The 23,639-nt window shown below is 39.8% G+C and overlaps 1 protein-coding gene across 1 annotated transcript in view; it reads left to right on the top strand.

Moving 5' to 3' along the window:
* CCNB3 (cyclin B3) overlaps positions 1 to 23,639 on the top strand; it is a 79,677-nt gene that overhangs the window by 12,119 nt on the left and 43,919 nt on the right. The window contains exons 2-5 of the mRNA XM_011991343.1: positions 8,165 to 8,238; positions 8,750 to 8,882; positions 12,224 to 12,331; positions 18,361 to 18,491. Coding sequence (XP_011846733.1) covers positions 8,787 to 8,882; positions 12,224 to 12,331; positions 18,361 to 18,491 — 335 coding nt within the window. The 5' untranslated portion in view covers positions 8,165 to 8,238; positions 8,750 to 8,786. The remainder of the gene's footprint in view (positions 1 to 8,164; positions 8,239 to 8,749; positions 8,883 to 12,223; positions 12,332 to 18,360; positions 18,492 to 23,639) is intronic.

Raw genomic sequence — 23,639 nt, 5'->3', positions numbered from 1 at the left:
GCCCATTCAGTATGATATTGGCTGTGGGTTTGTCATAAATAGCTCTTATTATTTTGAGAGTTTTTAGCATGAAGTTGTGTTAAATTCTATCGAAGACCTTTTCTGCATAATCATGTGGTTTTTGTCATTGGTTCTGTTTATGTGATGGATTACGTTTATTGATTTGCCTGTGTTGAGGTGAACCATCCTTGCATCCCAGGGATGAAGCTGACTTGATCGTGGGGGATACACTTTTTGATTAGCATTTACAATTTGGTATATTTTTGCAGTGGCTGGTACTGGTTTTTCCTTTCCATATTTAGTGCTTCCTTCAGGAGCTCTTGTAAGAGCTTTTTGATGTGCTACTGCATTTGGTTTGCCAGTATTTTATTGAAGATTTTTGCATTGATGTTCATCAGGGATATTGGCCTGAAATTTTCTTTTCTTGTTCTGTCTCTGCCAGGTTTTGTTATCAGGATGATGCTGATAACTCATAAAATGAGTTATGGAGGAGTACCTCTTTTTCTATTGTTTGGAATAGTTTCAGAAGGAATGGTACCAGCTCCTCTTTGCACCTCTGGTAGAATTCGGCTGTGAATCCGTCTGGTTCTGGGCTTTTTTTGGTTGGTTGTCTATTAGTTACTGCCTCAATTTCAGAACTTGTTGTTGGTCAATTCAGAGATTTGATTTCTTCCTGGTTTAGTCTTGGGAGGGTGTATGTGTCCAGGAATGTATCCATTTATTCTAGATTTTCTAGTTTATTTGCATAGAGGTGTTTATAGTATTCTCTGACGGTAGTTTCTACTTCTGTGGAATCAGTGGTGATATCCCCTTTATTGTTTTTTATTGTGTATGTTTGGTTCTTCTCTCTTTTCTTCTTTATTAGTCTGGCTAGCGGTTTATCTATTTTGTTAATGTTTTCAAAAAACCAGTTCCTGTATTCTTCAATTTTTTGAAGGGGTTTTCATGTGTCTATCTCCTTCAGTTCTGCTCTGATCTTAGTTATTTCTTGTCTTCTGCTAGCTTTTGAAGTTGTTTGCTCTTGCTTCTGTAGTTCTTTTTTTTGTTGTTGTTGTTTTTCTTTTAATTTTTTTTATTATACTTTAAGTTCTAGGGTACATGTGCACAATATGCAGGTTTGTTACATATGTATACATGAGCCATGTTGGTGTGCTGCACCCATTAACTCGTCATTTACATTAGGTATATCTCCTAATGCTATCCCTCCCCCCTTCCCCCTCCCCACAATAGGACCCGGTGTGTGATGTTCCCCTTCCTGTGTCCAAGTGATCTCATTGTTCAATTCCCACCTATGAGTGAGAACATTCGGTATTTGGTTTTCTGTTCTTTTAATTGTGATGTTAGGGTGTTGATTTTAGATATTTCCTGCTTTCTCCTGTGGGCATTTTAGTGCTATAAATTTCCCTCTAAACACTGCTTTAGCTATGTCCCAGAGATTCTGGTACATTGTGTCTTTGTTCTCATTGGTTTCAAAGAACTTATTTATTTCTGCTTTAATTTTGTTATTTACCCAGTAGTCATTCAGGAGCAGGGTGTTCAGTTTCCATGTGGTTGTGTGGTTTTGAGTGAGTTTCTTAATCTGGAGTACTAATTTGATTGCACTGTGGTCTAAGAGACTGTTTGTTATGATATCCGTTCTTTTGTATTTGCTGAGGAGTGTTTTACTTCCAATTATGTGGTTGATTTTATAATAAGTGTGATGTGGTACTGAGAAGAGTGTATATTCTGTTGATTTGGGGTGGAGAATTCTGTAGATGTCTATTAGGTCTGCTTGGTCCAGAGCTGAGTTCAAATCCTGAATATCCTTGTTAATTTTCTGTCTCGTTGATTTGCCTAATATTGAGAGTGGGGTGTTAAAGTCTCCCACTATTCTTGTGTGGGAGTCTAAGTCTCTTTGTAGGTTTCTAAGAACTTGCTTTATGAATCTGGGTGCTCCTGTATTGGATGCTTATATATTTAGGATAGTTTGCTCGTTGCATCGATCCCTTTACCATTATGTAATGCCCTTCTTTGTCTTTTTTTATCTTTGTTAGTTTAAAATCTGTTTTATCAGAGACTAGGTTTGCAACCCCTGCTTTTTTTTTTGCATTTAATTTTCTTGGTAAATATTCCTCCATCCCTTTGTTTTGAGCCTATGTGTGTCTTTGCACGTGTGATGGGTTTCCTGAATACAGCACACTGATGGGTCTTGACTCTTTATCCAATTTGCCAATCTGTGTCTTTTAATTGGGGCATTTAGCCCATTTACATTTAAGGTTAATATTGTTATGTGTGAATTCGATCCTGTCATTATGATGCTAGCTGGTTATTTTGCCTGTTAGTTGATGCAGTTTCTTCATAGTGTCAATGTTCTTTACAATTTGGTATATTTTTGCAGTGGCTGGTACTGGTTTTTCCTTTCCATATTTAGTGCTTCCTTCAGGAGCTCTTGTAAGGCAGGCCTGGTGGTGACAAAAATCTCTTAGCATTTACTTATCTGTAAAGGATTTTATTTCTCCTTCACTTACGAAGCTTAGTTTGGCTGTACATGAAATTCTGGGCTGAAAATTCTTGTCTTCAAGAATGTTGAATATTGGCCCTCACTCTCTTCTGGCCTATAGGGTTTCTGCAGAGAGATCCGCTGTTAGTCTGATGGGCTTCTCTTTGTGGGTAACCTGACCTTTCTCTGGCTGCCCTTAACATTTTTTTCCTTCATCTCAACCTTGGTGAATCTGACGATTATGTGTATTGGGGTTGCTTTTCTTAAGGAGTATCTTTGTGGTGTTCTCTATATTTCCTGAATTTTAATGTTGGCCTCTCTTGCTAGGTTGCAGAAGTTCTCTTGGATAATATCCTGAAGAGTGTTTTCCATCTTGGTTCCATTCTCCCTGTCACTTTCAGGTACACAAATCAAACGTAGGTTTCATCTTTTCACATAGTCCCATATTTCCTGGAGGCTTTGTTTGTTCCTTTTCTTTTTTCTCTAATCTTGTCTTCACGCTTCATTTCATTAAGTTGATCTTCAGTCTCTGATATCCTTTCTTCCTCGTGATCGATATGGCTATTGATACTTGTGTATGCTTCACGAAATTCTCATGCTGTATTTTTCAGCTCCATCAGGTAATTTATGTTCTTCTCTAAACTGGTTATTCTAGTTAGCAGTTCCTGTAACCTTTTATCTAAGTTCTTAGCTTCCTTGCATTGGGTTAGAACGTGTTTGTTTAGCTCGGAGGAGTTTGTTATTACCCACCTTCTGAAGCCTACTTCTGTCAAATCATCAAACTCATTCTCCATCCAGTTTGTTCCCTTGCTGGCAAGGAGCTGTGATCCTTTGGAGGAGAAGAGACATTCTGGGTTTGAAATTTTCAGCCTTTTTGCACTGGTTTTTCCTCATCTTTGTGGATTTATCTACCTTTGGTCTTTGATGTTGGTGACCTTCGGATGGAGTTTTTGTGTGGACATCCTTTTTGTTGATGTTGACACTATTCCTTTCTGTTTGTTAGTTTTCCTTCTAACAGTCAGGCCTTTCTGCTGCAGATCTGGAGTTTGCTGGAGGTCCACTCCAGACCCTGTTTGCTTGGGTATCACCAGCAGAGGCTGCAGAGAAGCAGATTGCTGCTTGTTTCTTCCTCAGGAAGCTTTGTCCCAGAGGGGCACCCGCCAGATGCCAGCTAGAGCTCTCCTGTATGAGGTGTCTGTCGACCCCTGCTGGGAGGTGTCTTCCAGTCAGGGGGCACGGGGATCAGGGACCCATTTGAGAGGCAGTCTGTCCCTTATCAGAGCTTGAGCGCTGTGCTGGGAGATCCGCTGCTCACTTCAGAGCCAGCAGGCAGGAACGTTTAAGTCTGCTGAAGCTGTACCCACAGCTGCCACTTCCCCCAGGTGCTCTGTCCCAGGGAGATGGGAGTTTTATTATATAAGTCCATGTCTGGGGCTGCTGCCTTTTTTTCAGAGATGCCCTACCCAGAGAGGAGGAATCTAGAGAGCTTGTTCTACATTTTGGGTAGTATTCTTTTGTCATTTGTATTGTCAATTTTTTTTTCCCCATTTGTTGTTAGGTTTTTTTTTTTAACCTTGCTTTGCTGTTTGTTGTGTCAAACATAAATTTTTAAATTTTTAGCTACTAACAATTTATCATCCTGTTTTGAAAGTTTTTTTCCTTCTGCACAATTATAAAAATGTTCTTTTATAGTTTGTCTGGTATTTTCATGGTTCCATTTTTCAGTTATCGATCAAGGAGGCAAATATGGGGTGGTGGTTATGTTTGTTCTCTGGAATCAGACGGCCTGTGTTTAAATTCCAATCTGATTACTTACTAGCTGTGTGATCTTGAGAAAGTTACTAAACTTTTCCATGTCTCAGGATCCTCATCAGCAAATGGGGATATTAATACCTTATACGATTTTTGTGAATGTTAGAACAGTTTCTAACATATAGTAAATAATTTATAAACGATCAATAAATATTTGTTAAACAATTGAACTAATGTATGAATGAAATGAATGAGACATTGAGCTATTAGCAAACTACAATTTTGTCATATGTAAAATGGCAATAATACGAGTATCTGGTTTTTGGACAGGATTTAAAGCAATAAAAAATTTTATAGCAGGTAGCACATGCTGAATTAACTTAACTACTATTAGCTCTCTGCACTTCGGGTGCTCATTCATAAAATAGGGGCAGTAACTTCTGCCTTGCTTCCTTCACAAGGCTATTTGTGAAGCCTGCAGGAGTTAAGGCTTGACTCTATAAGTGGTTATTAATATTAATGTTTTAATAGGCCTGTGCCTGCATTATACACCTGCTCTGCTCTTCCCATCCTCTGGCAAGATTATTTAAATGAAAACACGTCGTTTATTTTATTTTATTTTATTTTTTTGAGACAGGGTCTTAGTCTGTCACTCAGGCTGGAGTGCAGTGGCACAATCATTGCTCACTGCAACCTCTGCCTCCCGGGCTCAAGTGATCCTACCACCTCAGCCTTCCAAGTGGCTGGGACTATAGGCACGCGCCACTACGCCCTTACTAATTTTGTATCTTTCATAGAGACGGGGTTTTTCCACGTTGCACAGGCTCATCTCCAACTCCTGTGCTCAAGCGATCCGCCCCAACTCGCTCTCCCAAAGAGCTGGGAGTATAGGAGTAGGCCACCGCTCCTGGCCAAAAACCCTTCTTTAAAGAAACCCGATACTCCCTGCGTGTCAGCCCAGCCTGGTCCAACCAATTATACTAGAAACAACACCCTACTGCGAGGTCCCCAGTGACAGAGTTCGATTTTTTTTTTTTTTAAACTACCCAGCTCCACCCCTTCCTGTTAGGCTTTCGCGTGTTGCAGCTGTGCACGCTGATTGGTCCTCTGCTGGCCAATCACCACTGCACTTAGTGACGACTGTAGTTTTCAAAATCCCAACTGGGCTGGTGGAGGGGCGCAGGAGCCAGGTTGAGAGGAACTCGAGCCGCTATAGTAAGGAGCTCAGTTCATTTCCCTGGCCTCTCCTGGTCCAGGGGTGCGTCTATGGTCTTTGCTGTCTGTCCTCAATCTCGGTGTGAGGTAGGCGCCTTTGGGCAAGTACTGCTGGCTCCAGTGTCCGGCTCTGTCGCCTACCAGTGGGTCCTTGGGCATCACTCCAGCCCCTTGCTGAATTCTGTTACTGGGATGCGCGGTGTTCCTGTAAGGAAACTTTTCAATCTCCTGTCGATCAGCAGCCTGTGGAGTGAGCCCTGTACAAGGTTGGGCAGGGGGAGTGTTTGTTAAGGAGTGAGATGGCAAAGCAAACAAGACTGGGTCCCAGCTTTTAGATGGAGCAATTAGTACACGTGCCTGAATCAGAGTACTTTTACAAAACGTCTTTTCACAAGTGAAAGTGTGCAGGATTAATTTCATCTACAAGTGTAGAGGGATCAGACATATTTAAGTCATAGAATGCTCCTTGCAGGATGTCTTTTGAGCTACAGGTTGAAGGACATGAAGGGAGGATGGACACATGTGTCCTCACTCTATTGTTAACCCTTTATCTTCACTGGCTCTTTTCTGTTCCCACCTGCAACCCCCTTCAGCTTTGGCTTTCTCACCACCCTCTGCTACGGCCCACTTAGAATCGTAGAAGATCAGAGGTAGAAGGGACCCTAGAACAGCGGGGCTTAAATCTTAATGTGCATAGAAATCACCTGGGGACATTGTTAATTTGCAGATTTTTATTTGATAGGTCTAGTTTGGGCCCTGAGGTTTTAAATTGCTAACAAATTTCCAGGTGATGCTAATGTTGCTTGTCCACTGACCATATTGAATAGCGAGGAGGCTCTAGTTCCACTGCTTCGTTTTATTGGGTGGGAAAACTAGGGCCCAGAGAGGGAAAGGGACTTGCCTCTTTGCCACTTGCCACTTGCCTCAGTGTCACCCAGCCAACTAAGAGCAGGGCCAGAACTAGACCTTAGCCATCCTTCCCAGCCCAGTGCTGCTTTATTGACACAGTGCTGTGTTCTCTCCCCAGAGCCTTGCTGTCTGTAACCTGTCTTTATATAAAAAATGAAGTTGCTACTACTTCCTGTAGACTATTTTGATCAGCTTAGCCCTGCTGCCCCTGTGTTGGTTTCAGCACCAGCCCTGGGAGGTCCAGTGGAGTCTGCAGCACTTGCCAGTGTGTATATAGGGGACATGGAAAGTCTGAAAAGGGGAAAGGATTCTAATTTTCTTGCCCAAGGCTCAGGGTTCTGTAGGTGGCAGAAGTTGAGAGTGTTCTGCAGAGAGTGTCCTTTTATGAAAGGAATTTTTTGATGATGTCAATCCCTTCTCCTCCCCTTCCCCCTGGGAAAATTAGTTTACCCAAGTCAGTGCGTCTTTCCCTCAATGCAAATGATTAGTGTTCAGGATAATAAATGGGGTATATGACCATCATTTAAGTAACCTTATTTTCTCTGAGATTTAGTTAACCTGTATGTTATCAACTGAGAGTTTTCTAGCCTGTGGACTCCATATTTCTTTTTCCTTTTAAAAGGTAAAGGTTTCAGAGTGTGAGTCTTTGGTTGTCCATTAAAAAAAAATTATGAGGTGTAAATAATAGTAGTGGAGTAAGTGATTTTCATACAGTGCAGTTAAGGGTGGGTGCACCCAATTTAACTTTATTGCTGCTTGGCTGAGGTTTGAGGAATGAGATGGAATATAGGTTTGGATTTGATAGAAGAAGGGAGTAAGACAGCATTTATTAAATGCCTGCCATGTATCAGGTTTCGTACATGTAAATTTGCATTTGAGCCACACAAGTCCTCTGCAAGTAAGTGGTGTTATAGCTGTTTTGAAAATGAGGAAACTGAGGCTCAGAAATGCTAACTTGTTTGGCTTAGAAGTCCAGTTATTCAGACTCCAAGACCTGTGCTCATTCTACCTCCTCACACTATGGCCTTTCACTGTTTTGGAATGTTTTTGAGTGTGATCAAAGAGACTTCATGGTATTTTAGAAATTGCCCTGGAAAAAGCTGGGCAGTCTATGCTCCTTAATAGTTTGTCCTGGTAGTAAGTTACTTAATTCATCTGAGACTGTAAAATAGAATTGTACCTGCCTTGCTTAGCCTCATGGTTTTGTTGTGAGAATCAACTGAGGTAATATATGTGAATGCATATACTTATACTGGCTTTTCCTCACCTACAAAATGTTTCATCCTTCTCCATCCAAAACAAAACCCAAGTCAGCCTTTCCCCTTTCTTAAACTTTCCCCTCAAGCTGCAGAATTTTCTGTTTCCTTTTCTTACCAACCTGGCCCCAGCCTAGCTTTTCAGCCTCATTCTAACCCCTCCCCAACATGTTATTTACGCTCCCTACTCCAGACAGCTAGGACATCCCTGAACTCTGTATGTTCATGCCTTTACCTGGTCTCAGGCTTTCTTTGCCTGGAAACCTCCCAGTCAACTTGGGAACCTGTTTGTCATTTTAAGTCCTAATCACACGTTACTTCCTTTGTGAAGCCTTCCTCCAGCCCCTGTCCCCAACAAGATTACTGACTTTCCATTATGTTTCTATAGCACTTAGTTTGTGCTGCTATAATAAAGTGTCATGGACTGGGTGGCATTAGTTCTCACAGTTCTGGAGACTGGGAATCCAAGATCAAGTTCTTATGTCAAGTGATTTTTTAGTAAGTTAGTTTATTTTGCTATAATCTCATCTTTTGAATTTTTTGTTCCTTCCAGGTGTCTGGAACTGGATTACAGTTTCTTCTGTTGAATGCAGTCTTTGAATGCTGCCTGGCCTATCGTGAATACATGTGTGTGCAGTTATTGTTTTCTCTGTAGGGTCATAATTGCTTTGTCAGGACCCCATGCCTTTTAAAGAACATTAGCTCTACCAGCTTGCCTCCATACTATATGAGCCGTCATGTTCTTCATTGTTTTCAATGCAAAACTCCTATGTAATTTGTTCCCAGTGCTGCTAGGCCTAAACTAGGGGCTAGACAACATCCCAGCGTTCACAGAGGATGGTAGGCACAGTGCTCGGCTTTTTACATAAAGTATCTCATTTAATTTGAGCAACACCCTGCAGAGGTAGGTATACTTATCTCCATTTTATAGATGAGGTAACTGAAGTCCAGAGATTTTAAGTCAGTCACTTGCCTGAGGTTAATTGTGATAAAACCAAGATTTTAATCCAGATCTGCCCAACATCAAAGTCTGTTTTCTCCTAGGGATGCTATAGATAGACTGGGTTTTCTCAAGAATTTTCAGAGAATTCATGGTGTTTGTGGTGAATGGTGTTAAAGAGCCTCTTTCTGATTGCAGCCCTGCCTTGGACAAGACATAGCTGAATCTGTAAGAGATGCTACTGCCACTACCACCCCAGAGCTCCAAACCTGAGCCTACGAAATCTCAGTCCAGCAAAATTGTGCCGAGTCATCATGACCAGTCTGAAAAGGTTAGAGCAAGCTGTCTTCCCTGACAATATCTTTGGTAGTCTCTTCCTGTGTTGGCTCAGTACCTATCCTCACCTGTGAGTCTTTTGAAATATGTCTGGTTTAACCTGAGAAAATGGGGAGGGGTGGCAGCCCTTGCAGTTGGAGAATGCCAGCAAATTAGAACTTTGGACTCTTCTTTCCCATAAATGCAGGGCTCGAATGAAGGCCACCTTCCATAACCCTCAAAACTGAACAACACTCAGTCCTCATTAATGATCATGTCTATGTCCTTACTTTCTCTGAGAAGCTCCAAGCACCTTGCTGAAAGACTGGTACATTCTGGGGAGAGTATGAAGATTATATCAGCACATTTATTATTATGCTTTTTATAGCTATTAAATTTGAAGAATGGGTATATTTTGACTCTGCTGTTTTGACTTTATTGATAGTTTGATGTTCTAACCTTAGGATATTCTGTGTTCATCATCATACATATTTTAATCAGAATTATACTAGCACTGATGAATTGGCATCAAGAGAGTATTTCCTGGAGCAAAACATCATTAGGTGAATTTAATTTCCTTGATTGGTTTTCTCTGAGCACAGATAAACATTTTCTAATCTTGTTTATTTTACTAAAATGATTTTCACGGAGGTGCCAAATTTTTTCCTATGTAAATTTTTCAAGAAAGATTTGATATATTGATCAGATTTTTGTCAACATCAAATTTTCGGATTAGTGTTCTGCCATTGTAACTTTCCTTTAGTGGCAATTAGTTTTCCAAAACCAACTTTCTTGGAGTACATTTTGCAAATCTAAGTTTTATTGAGTTCAGTTTCAGCTGTAATTTTATTTTGGGTCAATTATTTCTACCAGTAATATTAAATAGGAGTTGGATAACAGTTTATTTCTTAGCTAATTTCCGAGAAAATAATGTTTCATTTTTGGCTAATTTCTAGTAGGATTATTTATCATCAGCTAGATGAAAGGCTAATAGCTTACTTATGTCTTGGCTTAATCAGTTAGAAAATGGAAGTAATTTTTCTCAGCTTTTTTTGTTTTGTTTTGAGATGGAGTCTCGCTCAGTCGCCCAGGCTGGAGTGCAGTGGCACGATCTCGGCTCACTGCAACCGCCACCTCCCGGGTTTAAGCAATTCCCTGCCTCAGTGTCCTGAGTAGCTGGGATTATAGGTGCCTGCCACCATGCCTGGCTTATTTTTGTATTTTTAGTAGAGACAGGGTTTCACCATCTTGGCCAGGCTGGTCTTGAACTCCTGACCTCGTGATCCACCCTCCTTGGCCTCCCAAAGTGCTGGGATTGGGATTACAGGCCTGAGCCACTATGCTTGGCCCTCAGCTCGTATTTTTTTGTTTTTGTTTTTGTTTTTGAGTTGGAGTCTTACTCTGTCACTAGGCTGGAGTGCAGTGACATGGTCTCGGCTCACTGCAACCTCTGCCTCCTGGGTTCAAGCAATTCTCCTGCCTCAGCCTCCCGCGTAGCTGGGACTACAGGCATGCGCCACCATGCCCAGCTAATTTTTGTATTTTTAGTAGAGACGGGGTTTCCCCATGTTGGCCAGAATGGCCTCAATCTCTTGACCTCATGTTCCACCTGCCTCAGCCTCCCAAAGTGCTGGGATTACAGGTGTGAGCCATTGCGTCCAGCCTCAGCTCTTTTAAGATTGCTCTCTGTGCTGGAGTGGTTTATTGAGTCATGAATCCAATTCTGATAACTCACTGTGCCATGTATTAACTGTTAATGGTACAGCTGGAGAACAGAGCAAATGGTCTGATCCCAGTGTCCTGCTTCACATTACAACAAGTCTCTGATATAAGTAGGGAAGGTTTGTTCTCAGAATTTCATAAGGGCAGTCTGAGACTTAGGAGATTTTTACCACGTAAAGCTCTTAGAGGGTAGAAGACTCCTATAGTGTGATTTGCCCTAACCTCTAACCCTATAGAGATGGTCTTACTCATTTGGGAATGGGTTAAGGCAAGCACAGATACAGAATATGTGGAAAGAAAGCCCCTTCTGCTTCAAAATATTCATCCCCCTTCCCTTCCCCAGCCCCTCCTTTATGTATACTAATAATCAGAGATTAATCTGGATTACTAAACTTTTTTTCTTAATATAAAATTTTCCTTTGCGGTTTACAATCATATCAGAGTTCATTATTTTAAATACTATTTCTGCCCATTTACAGTTCATACAAACTTTTAAAAAACATGTGTTGTCTTATTTAATCTTCAAGGACTATAAGGCAAGTTATCCAGTTTTACTGATAAGAAAATTGAGGCTCAGAGATTAAGTGACTGGTCCAAGGTCAACAGTTAGTAAAGAACTGATCCTGGAGCAGTATATAGATGTGTGTGCTATTATCCTTAGTGGTAATGTCTTTTAAAATGTGTCCCCAACCTCTGGGCCATAGACCAGTACTAGTCTGTGGCCTGCTAGGAACTCAACCATACAGCAGGAGGTGAGCAGTGAGTGAGCAAAGCTTCATCTGTATTTCTAGCCATTCCCCATCACTCATATTACTTCCTGAGCTCCACCTCCTGTCAGATCAGCAGTGGCATTAGATTCTCATAGAAGCATGAACCCTATTGTGAACTGCGCATGTGAGAGATCAAGGTTGTGTGCTCCTTATGAAAATTTAATGCCTTATGATCTGTCACTGTCTCCCATTTCCCCCAGATGGGACTATCTAGTTGCAGGAAAACAAGCTCAGGGCTCCCACTGATTCTACATTATGGCGAGTTGTATAATTATTTAATTATATATTACAATGTAATAATAAATATGCACCATAAATGTAATGTGCTTGAATCATCCCAAAACCAGCCCACCCCAGTGTCCGTGGAAAATTTGTCTTCCATGAAACCGATCCCTGGTGCCAAAAAGGTTGGGGACTGCTGTTTTAAAAGCTACTTAACATAAGAGACACGTAGATATTTGTTAAATTATTAAAGTGATCTACCTGAAAGCATCTATATTAAAGGAATGACTAGGAATGGTAGGGGTGGTAGTGGCCCACCTTGGATAGGATAACCATAAGTATGAGAGAAGTAAGAGGAAAAATGAGCTTTACTGAGCTACATTTTGCTCATTTTGTGAGTTACACTGAAGGTCATCTTGCCTCTTCATAGACTTACCCATTATCAATGTCTACCACCTTTAGGGACTTAATAAACAGCTCTGAGTGCCAGATTTTCCTTTTGTTACAGTTTATTGGGGGTTATTATATGCATCCCCAGTTACTTTGAGATTCTGGAGTTCCCCTGAGCCCTAAAGAGGACCCAGAGTCCCTGAAGAGACTATTCACAATTGGATATACTCATTTACCTCTTTTACTTTTTTAGACAGGGGAGAATTGCCAAATGAAGATATCTCCATCTTCACTTCAGGAGTCTCCATCTTCACTTCAGGGAGCACTCAAAAAGAGATCAGCTTTTGAAGATCTCACTAATGTGAGTATGCTAGTCCAATCCTTTGCTATGGTTTTGCATAAGGCTTAGACACCCTCTTTCTTGAGGGACCTTTCCACTTTACCAGACCCTCTCGGGAATGTCCACAGCAAATTTTATTTGGGATCAATGACCCAGTTTCAGAAACTGCAGGGGCTCTGCTCCTGGCACATACCATCTGGAGCAATTGGTGGAGTTCTCGGGAAGCAGCAGACAGTGATTATCAGATATGAAATTGCAGATAACTATGAGAACTATGGAACTGCATTTAGATGAAGTCCAGAGGTGACTGCCCAGGCCCTTGAGGTAAGTATTTCGGTGGAATCATTGTAGTCTAGTGCAGTGTTTATCAATTCACACAGGACAATTTTTCTGTTGTGCAGGACTGATCTCAGCTAGCATCCCTGGTCCTCAGGCATTAAATTCCACCAGCAGCCCAGTCATAGTGAGAATCAAAAATGCCTCCAGATATACAGAACTGTTGAGAACCACAGTTCCACGATCCAGTCTTTAACTATGAGGATCTAGAAATTCAATTTTGGCTAGAATTCTTTCAAGTAACCTCCCTTCTGGTGTTACTAAGGTGCCAGTAAAAATCAGAATTAATAGAATGTTGTTAAATGAATATAGAATCAAGCCAAAGGCAATCTTTGTCTTAAAAAATAATAATAACTGATATACCTACTGGGTGCTTACCATATGTCAGGCACTATGCTAAGCATGTTATCCTGTATTAGCTCACTTAATCCTCATGTAATCCTATGAGGTAGATACTATAATCTCTTCTTGATAGATGAGGACTTCGCCAATGTTGGTTTTGAAGTCTGTGTTATCTAGGCTATAGATAATCCTGGTGAACTATTCTTGCCCTGCATTATATAGTGTACTTATGTAGCTACCAGAATACTTATATCTACTAAATAGTGTTTTACTCCCTTGGGCATAATTGGATCGGCATTGGCAAAGTTCTTTCCTTTAGATCCCTGCCCTTTAGATTCTGTATGACCACCTTTCTGCAAATACAATCTCTTCCCTATACAGATTACAACATAGTTTTTTTAAGTTATAGCTTTCTGTATAATTTCAGACCTACTATCAATTGGTAGAAAGAGCCCCTTCCCACACACACACACTTGTAAGGTTAGATTCATCTCCTGACTTATTTAACCATGGATGCAGAATTTGGCTGAAATAAGGTAGTCATGAATCAGGAGCAGATGCAGCCTATCTTAGTGTAACTTCCCTTGGTCCCTCCAAGTCCCTGACGGGAGTACAGTGACAATATGCAAGGGAAGTGTCTTAGTCCATATGGGCAATTATCACAAAACACCTTAGACTGGGTAACTTATAAACAACAAAAAGTTATTGCTCACAGTTCTGGAGGCTGAAAAGTCCAAGATCATGGTGCTGGCAGATTTGCTATCTGGTGAGGGCCCATTCCTCATGGATGACATCTTTTGCCTGTGCCCTCACATGGTGGAAGAGGCAAACAAGCTTCCTCGGGCCTCTTTTATAAGGGCACTAATCCCATTCACAAGGGCTGTGCTCTCAAGACTTAATCACCTCTCAAAAGGCCTATCTCTTAATAGCATCACATTGGAGATTAGGTTTCAACATAATGAATCTCAAAGGGGCACAAGTATTCAGATCACAGCAGTAAAGTATCACAGCATATGAGAAACTTTCTTGTGACATCTGAGTCCCTTTTTCATGAGTTTATCTTACCATTCAGAAAGAACAGACATACATGAACTGTATCAATAATGGGAAATCCATGCAGATATCTAGGACCCTCCTGATTCTCCAACTGAATTGAGCATCTGTTTGGCCATATTTGCATGGGGCTAGGGGGCAGGGAAGCAAGGCATCATTAGCAGAGTTTCTGCCTCTAGCTCTCTAGCTGCTCAGAAAGCCCATTTCCCTTTTGCACTCAAGTTCTGAAGATTTACCTTGATTACCTTGAATGGTCTTTGGTGCCTTCCAGAGACAGTTCCATCATTACAATGTACCTAAGCCATTCCTAAGGTTGGGCATTACTGCAGATATCCGAACTCATCTATTTGACAGTTGAGGGCTCCTTTCGCTCTGGGTTTTGGAGGTTCCCTATATGATAATTTGCTTCTTAACAGTCAGTATTATTAGGTCTCCATGTCTTCATCCCTGTATTCTTCTCAACATTTGCCACAGTGAGATCCTGGCCTGCCAAAAAGAGTTAATCTGTTTTAATTAGTTAATCTGCTGTGAGTTTTTATTTTCCTCTCCCTTATCATTTCTAGCATGGGAAGGACTTGTGATATTTAAGAGCTGGTGCTAAGCCAGTAGACAGGGAGATAGGGCCTATATCCATGTTTGCCTAAATGGTTTTGTGTAGGTAGGACTTTTATTTATATATGTTATTTTATTTTATTTTATTTTTTGAGATAAAGTCTTGCTCTTTTGCCCAAGCTGGCGTGATCACAGCTCACTGCAGCCTTAGCCTCCTAAATAGCTGGGACTACAGGTGCTCACCACCATGCCCAGCTAATTTGTGTATTCTTTCTGTAGAGATGGGATTTTTCCATATTGCCCAGGCTGGTCTTGAACTCCTGGGCTCAAGAAATCCTCCTGCCTCGACCTCCCAAAGTGCTGCGATTATAGGTGTGAGCCACCACGCCCAACCTTCACTTCTATTTTCCTATTTTATGGTGAAAGAATTATGGGGAAGTACAAGTAAAGGTCCCCTTGAGCTTAAACTTGAAAATATCAGTGCTTTGTACCTGCATGTATGGTAAGTAGAGAGTTTCATCTTGGGAGTTATGATCTCCACCTCTTTCTTGCCATGAACGCACCTCTTTTCCCATTCTGAATCTCGATTGCACATATAAGGAGTTTGCAAAACTTTAGGTGAAGTTGAAATGACGACTGTGGCAAGCTCTTTGAAAAGCAGAGGTAGATGACTTGAGGTCCTAAGAAAGAATTTCCTCTTGGACTGTAGTTGTTTATTATGATCTGATGATACAAAGACATACTTTTTTTCTACATTTCATTTGGAAATAACTTCAAATTTATGAAGTGTTGCAAAAATAAAAATGGTACAAAGAACACCAGTATACCTTTTACTAGAGTACTTATTGTTGACATTTTGTCCCACGTGCTTTCTCATTTGCTTGTATATATCATGATCCCTTTACCCCTAAGTACAGTGTGTATTTCCTAAGAATAGGGAAATTGTCTTATATAACCACAATACACTTATCAATTTTCTAAATTTGCATTGATATAGCAGTTTTGTATAAGTAGCAGTTTTGTGTAATCAATCATCTGTATTCCAGTTTTGTCAGCTGACCTTATAACAACCTTTATAGCATGTTTTCCCCTCCAGTAAAGGATCCAGGCTAGGATCATGTGTTGTATTTACTTGTCTTTTACTTGTCTTTTTAGCCTCTTAATCTGGAACATTCCCATAGCCTTTTTTTTTTTTTTTAAATGATGTTGCCATTTTTGAGGATATAGTCCCACCCAACTCCCCACTTTGTAAAATAGAAAAATCCACATTTTGTTTTTGTCTAATGTTTGCTTGTGACTAGATTGATACATTCTTGGCTAGGATACTGTGTAGGTGATGTTCTTGCTGTCCTTCTCAAAGTATCATATCTGGAGGCACAGGATGTCTGTCTTTCATTGATGATGTTAATTTTGATCACCTGGTCAAGATATTGCCTGATTTTTGTACTGTATCATTATTATTTATCTTTTTCTCTTGCAGTAAGGAATCTGTAGGACATACTCTACAAGCATGAGCCTTCCCTTCTCCACTGTTTATTATCAGTATGGACTCATGAATTCATATTTTTCCAGTGGTTTACTGTTCATTATTGTACTTTATTTTGGTGCTCAAATTGCCCCATCTTTGGCCAGTTAAGAATGCCTTCAATCTGACTATCGTGTCCTTGTGACATGCTCTCATAATTTTTTGAGCATTTTATTTCCAGCTTAAAAAGATGGTCCAGATTCATCTTATGCCTCTTTTGTCCAACCCCTGGAGTCAATAATTTCTCCAGAGTTCTGGTTCCCTTTAGTAGGGAGTGATATTAGATACCAAGATCTTGGTGCTAGATGTGCTATTAGGGTGTCTGCTTTTTCTGCCCAGTCTGCAGACAGAGCTAGGAAATATCTGTATTTTTATATACACAAATGTGTACTTATACATATGTCTATATACACAAATATATATGTATAACTGGTTCAGTCTTAGGGTGTATGTGTCCAGGAATTTATCCATTTCTTCTAGATTTTCTAGTTTGTGTGCATAGAGGTGTTTATAGTATTCTCTGATGGTTGTTTGTATTTCTGTGGGGTCAGTGGTGATATCTCCCTTATTTCTGACTGTGTCTATTTTATTCTTCTCTCTTTTCTTATTAGTCTAGCTAACAGTCTATCTGTTTTATTAATTTTTTTCAAAAAGCCAACTCCTGGATTCATTGATTTTTTTGAAGGGTTTTTTGTGTCTCTCTTTCCTTTACTTCCACTTGAATTTTGATTACTTCTTGTCTTTTGCTAGCTTTGGGGTTTGTTTGCTCTTGGTTCTCTAGTTCTTTTAGTCGTGATGTTAGGTTGTCTATTTGAGATCTTTCTAGCTTTTTGATGTGGGCATTTAGTATTTGTATACACATATACCTATTTAGGAAGTCATGAATTCATGCAACTTCAATTTCAATACATAAAATTCTTTCTTGGGTTCACTAATCCTTATTTGTATGTTCTATAATGAGAACCCTGGCTCCTAAGAACATCAACACATTTACTTAATACTGTAATACAGCTAAAAGAGTTTCAAAATGGCTTCATCCAAACCACTGTAATAAACAAACCTACTAAAAAGAGTTCCAGATTTATTAGCAATATCTACACCCCCCTGCAGAGCTATCCTAATTGAGGATGTATACTTTGAAGGTGGCAGTCAAATACTATTTATAAGTGACTTGGATTGGTTATTTCTGATCTTTTCTTGTGCTTTCTAAAAAGAAAGGAAAAATCATTTAACATAGTTATGGTACTTATTTGAAATATAATTAGGTTCATTTGTGTCATTTAATTTTTTAATTTAAAAAAATTTTTTGAGACAAGGTCTTGCTCTGTTGCCCAATCTGGAGTACAGTAGCGTGATCGAAGCTCACTGCAGTTTCAACCTCCCAGACTCAAGCAGTCTTCTTACCTCATTCCCCACAAGTGGCTGGGACCATAGGCATGTGCCCCCACACCGAGCTATATTTTTTTTATTATTATTTTGTGGTAACAGGGTCTCCCTATGTTGCCCAGGTTGGTCTTGAACTACCAGGCTCAAGTGATCCTCCCACCGTGGCCTCTCAAAATGCTGGGACTACAGGCAAGAGCCACTGTGACTAGCCTGTTTGTTTCATTTTAAAGACATAACTTTAAGTGTATTTTTACTGACATTATTAACAGCCCCATGATCTTTCCTACTGTTAAAAGTGTTAGTCAGGATTGGAGTCTGTATGGAACTCCCCAAAGCCATGTGTTAAATAAATGCCACTTAGTGAGATGGGATAGATATATCACAGGTAGTATTGTGTTAGAGGTGTATCCTGAAGAGGCACACCCAGACAGCAAAGTCAATCATACTGCCTTTTTTCCCCTCTGAAAATCTTATGAGGTCAAAGTGGAGTATGATGTTAACACAGCATCTTTTCAGTTGTGGGCCAGCTAGTAGGCCTGGCATAGAGCACAGAACTACATCCTGTATCTCTTAGAAACATGTAGGGCTGCTAGTTAGCCAACACATACCAGTACTGCCGCACTGGTTGTTTGATGCTAGCTTCCACTGTGATTGGTTGGCCCAGTGCCATACTGGTTGTGAGATGTTTGGATTATCACTCCTGGGAACACCCAACCAACTTATGTGGATCAGGACTTTCCTGTGAGAGCCACCTATTAGGTAATTTGTGGTTTTCTTCATTTTCCTGCCTCCTCCTTCCCCCGTCCCGCACCCATTTTTTTTTTTTTTTTTTTTTTTTTTTTTTTTTTTTTTGCAGGCTTCTCAATGTCAACCTGTCCAGCCCAAGAAAGAAGCCAATAAAGAGTTTGTAAAAGATGTTTCTAAGAAGATAAACAGGAGGACACGTGCTCTTGGATTGGCCAAAAAGAATAAGCGGAATCTAAAATGGTGAGTGAGAGGGGACTCAGATGGCATTATTTTAGATGGTAGAGTATGTGACATCCTTTTGTCCCCATTGAGAAAATATTTAGCAAGCCACAATGGTGACTACCACATTAACCCTGGGTGCTGAGGTGGGCTCAGCTGTGGTTGCTGAAGAGTTATAGGCCTCTTCTGTCTCTCCTCTTTCATTATGTGTGTGCATAATGAAAGAGCTGTTGTCATTGGAAAATTTACCACAAGACTTTGTGCTCATCTTTTCCTGTCTTCTAGTAATTCAGTACCTGTTTGAGCTAGTCTGTGCCTTATAGTGTGGAGACAACTTAACTTTTCAGGGATTCTCAGCAGCTGACTGGTAGCTTGCCAGTCTGCTTATTCCATTAGAAGCTTTAGGGGAGGTTTGTACCTTGTTACTGGAGATAAATTACTATCTCCCTAGAGCAAAAACATGTGTTTTTCAGCTGTTACAGGTACCGTTCACAGGTTCTACAAGTACAGATGCACATTCCCATTTAGGACTGAAAAAAGAATTTACCTCTAGGAAGACTTATTGAAAGATGACTTAGATAGTGGAATGAGACCTTTCTATATCCCCTCCTCATTCCAGTGAGAATTATTCTTCAGGGACTGACTAATCTACATCTGAATAGATTAGATAGATGCCTATTACTGGGCTAAAGTCTATTATACTGCCTTTTTTCCCCTCTGAAAATCTTACGAGGTCAAGGTGTAGTGATGTTAACACAACATCTTTTCAGTTATTTGCTAGCCAGAAGGCCTGGCATAGAGCACAGAACTACATCTTGTGTCTCTTGGAAACATGTAGGGCTGCTATTTAGCCAACACATACCAGTACTATTGTACTGGTTGTTTGATGCTAGCTTCCACTGTGATTGGTTGGTGCAGTGCCATACTGGTTGTAAGATGTTTGGATTATCACTCCTGGGAACACCAAAGGGTAAGCTAAAAAGACTGAGTAACTCTAGAAAATAACATGCACAGTCCACAGGATATTTTGCTAGTTACCCAGCAGAAAGAAGATTAGCATTTAGCTTTACTTGGTTTCCTGCTAAAATGGAATTCTGGAGTTTGCATGCATATTTTCACCTTAATTCTCTGCATTATTTTGAGTTTCTTTTATCATTCTGACTTTAGCAGGGTAATCCTCACAAATGCCATAAACATTCTTCTCTTCACTCAGGGTTCAGTGGAAAGGACCCTAATAATAGTAGGAAAACTAGTAATAGCTGCCATTTATTGAGAGCGCACTGTAATCACACAAGTATAATCATTAAGTCTTTTTTTTTTTGTAACAGCTTTATTGAGATATAATTTGCATACCATACAGTTCACCCATTTAAAGTATACAATTCAATGGTGTTTAGTATAGTCACAGTTATACAGCCATCACAATCAATTTTTGGACATTTTCATTAACTCCAAAGAAACTCTGTACCTTTGGTTATCATCTCTCAATACCCCCAACTTGCCCAGCTTTGGGCAACCGCTAATCTACTTTCTGTCTCTATATAGATTTCCCTATTCTGGATGTTTCATATAAATGGAATTAGACAATGTGTGGTCTTTTGTGTCTAGCTTCTTTCACTTAGCATGTTTTTGAGGTTATCCATGTCATAGCAGGTTATTAGTATTTCATTTCTTTTTATTGCCAAGTAATATTTCATTGCATATATACAACACATTTGGTTTACCCATCCATCAGTTGATAGATATTTGTATTTGTTCTACCTTTTGGTTATTGTGAATAGTGCTGCTATGAACATTTGTGTATACCTTTTTGTTTGAACACTTGTTTTCAATTCTTTTATGTATATACTCAGGAGTGTGGTTGCTGGGTCATATGGTAATTCTGTGCTCCATGCATTGAGGAACTGCCAAACTGTATTCCATAGTGGCTACACCATTTTACATTTCCTCCAGTAGTGTATTTACTTGAGGAAATGTAAAATGGTATAACCACTGTGCAATGGTGGCAGTGTTTTGTTTTTGTTTTTGTTTTTCCTTGAGACAGAGTCTCACTCGTGTCACCCAGGCTGGAGTGCAATGGCGTGATCTCGGCTCACTGCAAACTCTGCCTCCTGGGTTCAAGCAATTCTCGTACCTCAGCCTCCCAAGTAGTTGGGATTACAGGCGCCCACCACCACACCTGGCTAGTTTTTGTATTTTTAGTAGAGATGGGGTTTCACCATGTTGGCCAGGCTAGTCTCAAACTCCTGACCTCAAATATTCCGCCTGCCTCGGCCTCCCAGAGTGCTGGGATTACAGGAGTGAGCCACCATGCACAGCTGACAGTGTTTTTTTTTTTAAAATATGTATATGGCCATCGTGGTGGGTGTGAAGTGGCATCTCATTGTGGTTTTTAGGTTTGCATTTCTCTGACTAATGATGTTGAGCATCTTTTATGTGCTTATTGGCTATTTGATACTTCTTTGGAGGAATGTCTGGATCCTTTGCCCAGTTTTTATGCTTTTATTTCTTAATTTTTAAAATTTTATTTTTAATTGACATATAATAATTGTAAATAGTTACTGGTCTTTGTATTGTTGAGTTGTAAGAGTTCTTTATATATTTTAGATACAAGTCCCTAATCAGATATGAGTTGCAAATATTTTCATCCATTTTTTGCGTTATCTTTTTCACTTTGTTGATGATGTCCTTTGAAGTACACAAATTTTTAATTCTGAAGAAGTCTAATTTATTTTTTCTTTTGTTTATGATTTTGATGTCATACCTAAGAAACCACTGCCAAATCCCAGGTTAAGAAAATTTATACCTGTTTACTTCTAAGAGTTTTAAAGTTTTAGCTCTTAACTTAGGGTTTTGATCTATTTTCAGTTAATTTTTGTTGGCGGTGTGTATTAGGAGCCTTAACTTCATTGTTTTGAGTGTGGATATCCAGTTTTTCCAGCACTATTTGTTGAGAAAACTAACCTTTCTTAATTGTCTTGGCACCCTTGTGGGAAATCAATTGACCATAAATGTGTTTATATATGGACTCTTAATTTTATTCCATCAATCTATATGCCTCTCATTAACTATCATTATGCCAGTACCATATTGTCTTGATTATTGCAGCTTCATGTTGTGCTTTGAAATTGGGAAGTGTATTTTGGGACGCCAAGGCGGGCGGATCACGAGGTCAGGAGATCGAGACCATCCTGGCTAACCTGGTGAAACCCCGTCTCTACTAAAAAATACAAAAAAATTAGCCGGGCGTGGTAGCGGGTGCCTGTAGTCCCGCCTACTCGGGAGGCTGAGGCAGGAGAATGGCGTGAACCCGGGAGTCGGAGCTTGCAGTGAGCCGAGACTGCGCCACTGCACTCCAGCCTGGATGATAGAGCGAGACTCTGTCTCAAAAAAAGAAAAGAAAGAAATTGGGAAGTGTGACTCCTCCAAACTTTGTTCTTGTTTTTCAAGATTGTTTTGACTATTTTGGGCCCATTGCAATTCTATATAAATTTTAGAATCAGCTTGTCAATTTCTACGAACAAGCTAGCTGGGATTCCTGTACAAATTGCCTTGGATCTGTGGATCAACTTGGGAAGTATTGATATGTTTTTTTTCTTATTTATTTATTTATGAGACAGAGTCTTGCTCTGCCACCCAGGCTGGAGTGCAGTGGTGCAATCTTGGCTCACTGTAACCTCCACCTCCCAGGTTCAAGCGATTCTCATGCCTCAGCCTGCCTGAGTAGCTGGGATTACAGGTGTGCGGCCACCACACCTGGCTTTTTTTTTTTTTTTTTTTTTTTTGTATTTTTGTAGAGACAGGGTTTCACTATGTTGGGCAGGATGGTCTCAAACTCCTAACCTGAAGTGATCTGCCCACCTCAACTTCCCAAAGTGCTGGGATTACAGGCATGAGCTACTGTGCCCAGCCTGACATCTTAGCAATATTAAGTTTTCTAATTCATGAATATGGATATCTATCTATTTAGATATTTAGTTTTTTCAGTGGTTTTTACAGTTTCCAGAGTATAAGTTTTATGTTTATTTTGTTAAATTTATTTCTAAGCATTTTCTTCTTCTTGACACTATTGTAAATGGAATTGTTTACTTAATTTCATTTTCAGATTATTCATTGCAAGTATATAGAAACACATTTGGTTTTTGTATATTGATTTTGTGTCCTGGAATCTTGATGAAGATGTTCATTCTAATAGTTTCTGTGTGTATTCCTTAGGATTTTGTCTGTATAAGATCATGTCATCTGTGAATACAGATAGTTTTACTTTTCCAAACTGGATGCCTTTTATTTAGTTTTCTTGCCTACTTTCCCTGGCTACAACCTCTAGTACAATGTTGAATAGAAGTATCAAGAGTTGGACAGTCTTGTTTTCTCTCTGATCTGAGGGGGAAAGTATCAATCTTTCACCATCAAGTACGATGTTAGCTTTGGGTTTTTTGTAGATGCCCTTTGTCAGGTTGAGGAACCTCCCTTCTATTCCTTGTTTGTTAAGTGCTTTTTATCATGAAAGAGGGTTAGATTTTGTCAAATGATTTTCCTGGATCTTTTGAGATGATCATGTAGTTTTTGTTTGCTATTCCATTAATATGATGTAGTTCACAAATTGAGTTTTGGGTGTTAAATTAATCTTGCATTCCTGGGATAAATCCCACTTGGTTGTGGTGTATAATCCTTTTATATGTTGCTGGATTTGGTTTGCAGTATTTGGCTGAGGATTTTTGTATCTATATTCATAAGAGGTATCAGTCTGTAGTTTTCTAGTGGTGTCTGTCTGTTTTTGGTATCAGAGTAATACTGACCTCATAGAATGAGTTAGAAACTTCCCACTTTTTGTATTTCTTGGAAGAGTTAATGAAGAACTGGTATTAATTATTGTTTAAATGCTTGGATAGAATTGAAGCCATTTGGGCCTGGACTTTACTTTGTGAGTAGTTTTTGATTATTGATTTGATATCTTGTTATAGGTCTATTCAGATTTTCTGTTTTCTTCTTGAGTCAGTTTTGGTAGTTTGTGTCTTCCTAGGAATTTGTCCATTTCATCTCAATTATCTAATTTATTGACATTCAGTCGTTTATAACGTTCCTTTAAGTGTTTTTGAGCATATTAATTTGTTGAATCTTCACAATAAGCCTACGAAGGAGACAGTATAATCCCCATTTTATAGGTGA

This window comes from Mandrillus leucophaeus, unplaced genomic scaffold (genome assembly GCF_000951045.1).
Source record: "Mandrillus leucophaeus isolate KB7577 unplaced genomic scaffold, Mleu.le_1.0 Scaffold395, whole genome shotgun sequence".
In the NCBI taxonomy this organism is placed as follows: domain Eukaryota; kingdom Metazoa; phylum Chordata; class Mammalia; order Primates; family Cercopithecidae; genus Mandrillus; species Mandrillus leucophaeus.
This window is presented reverse-complemented; position numbering and strand designations above follow the sequence as displayed.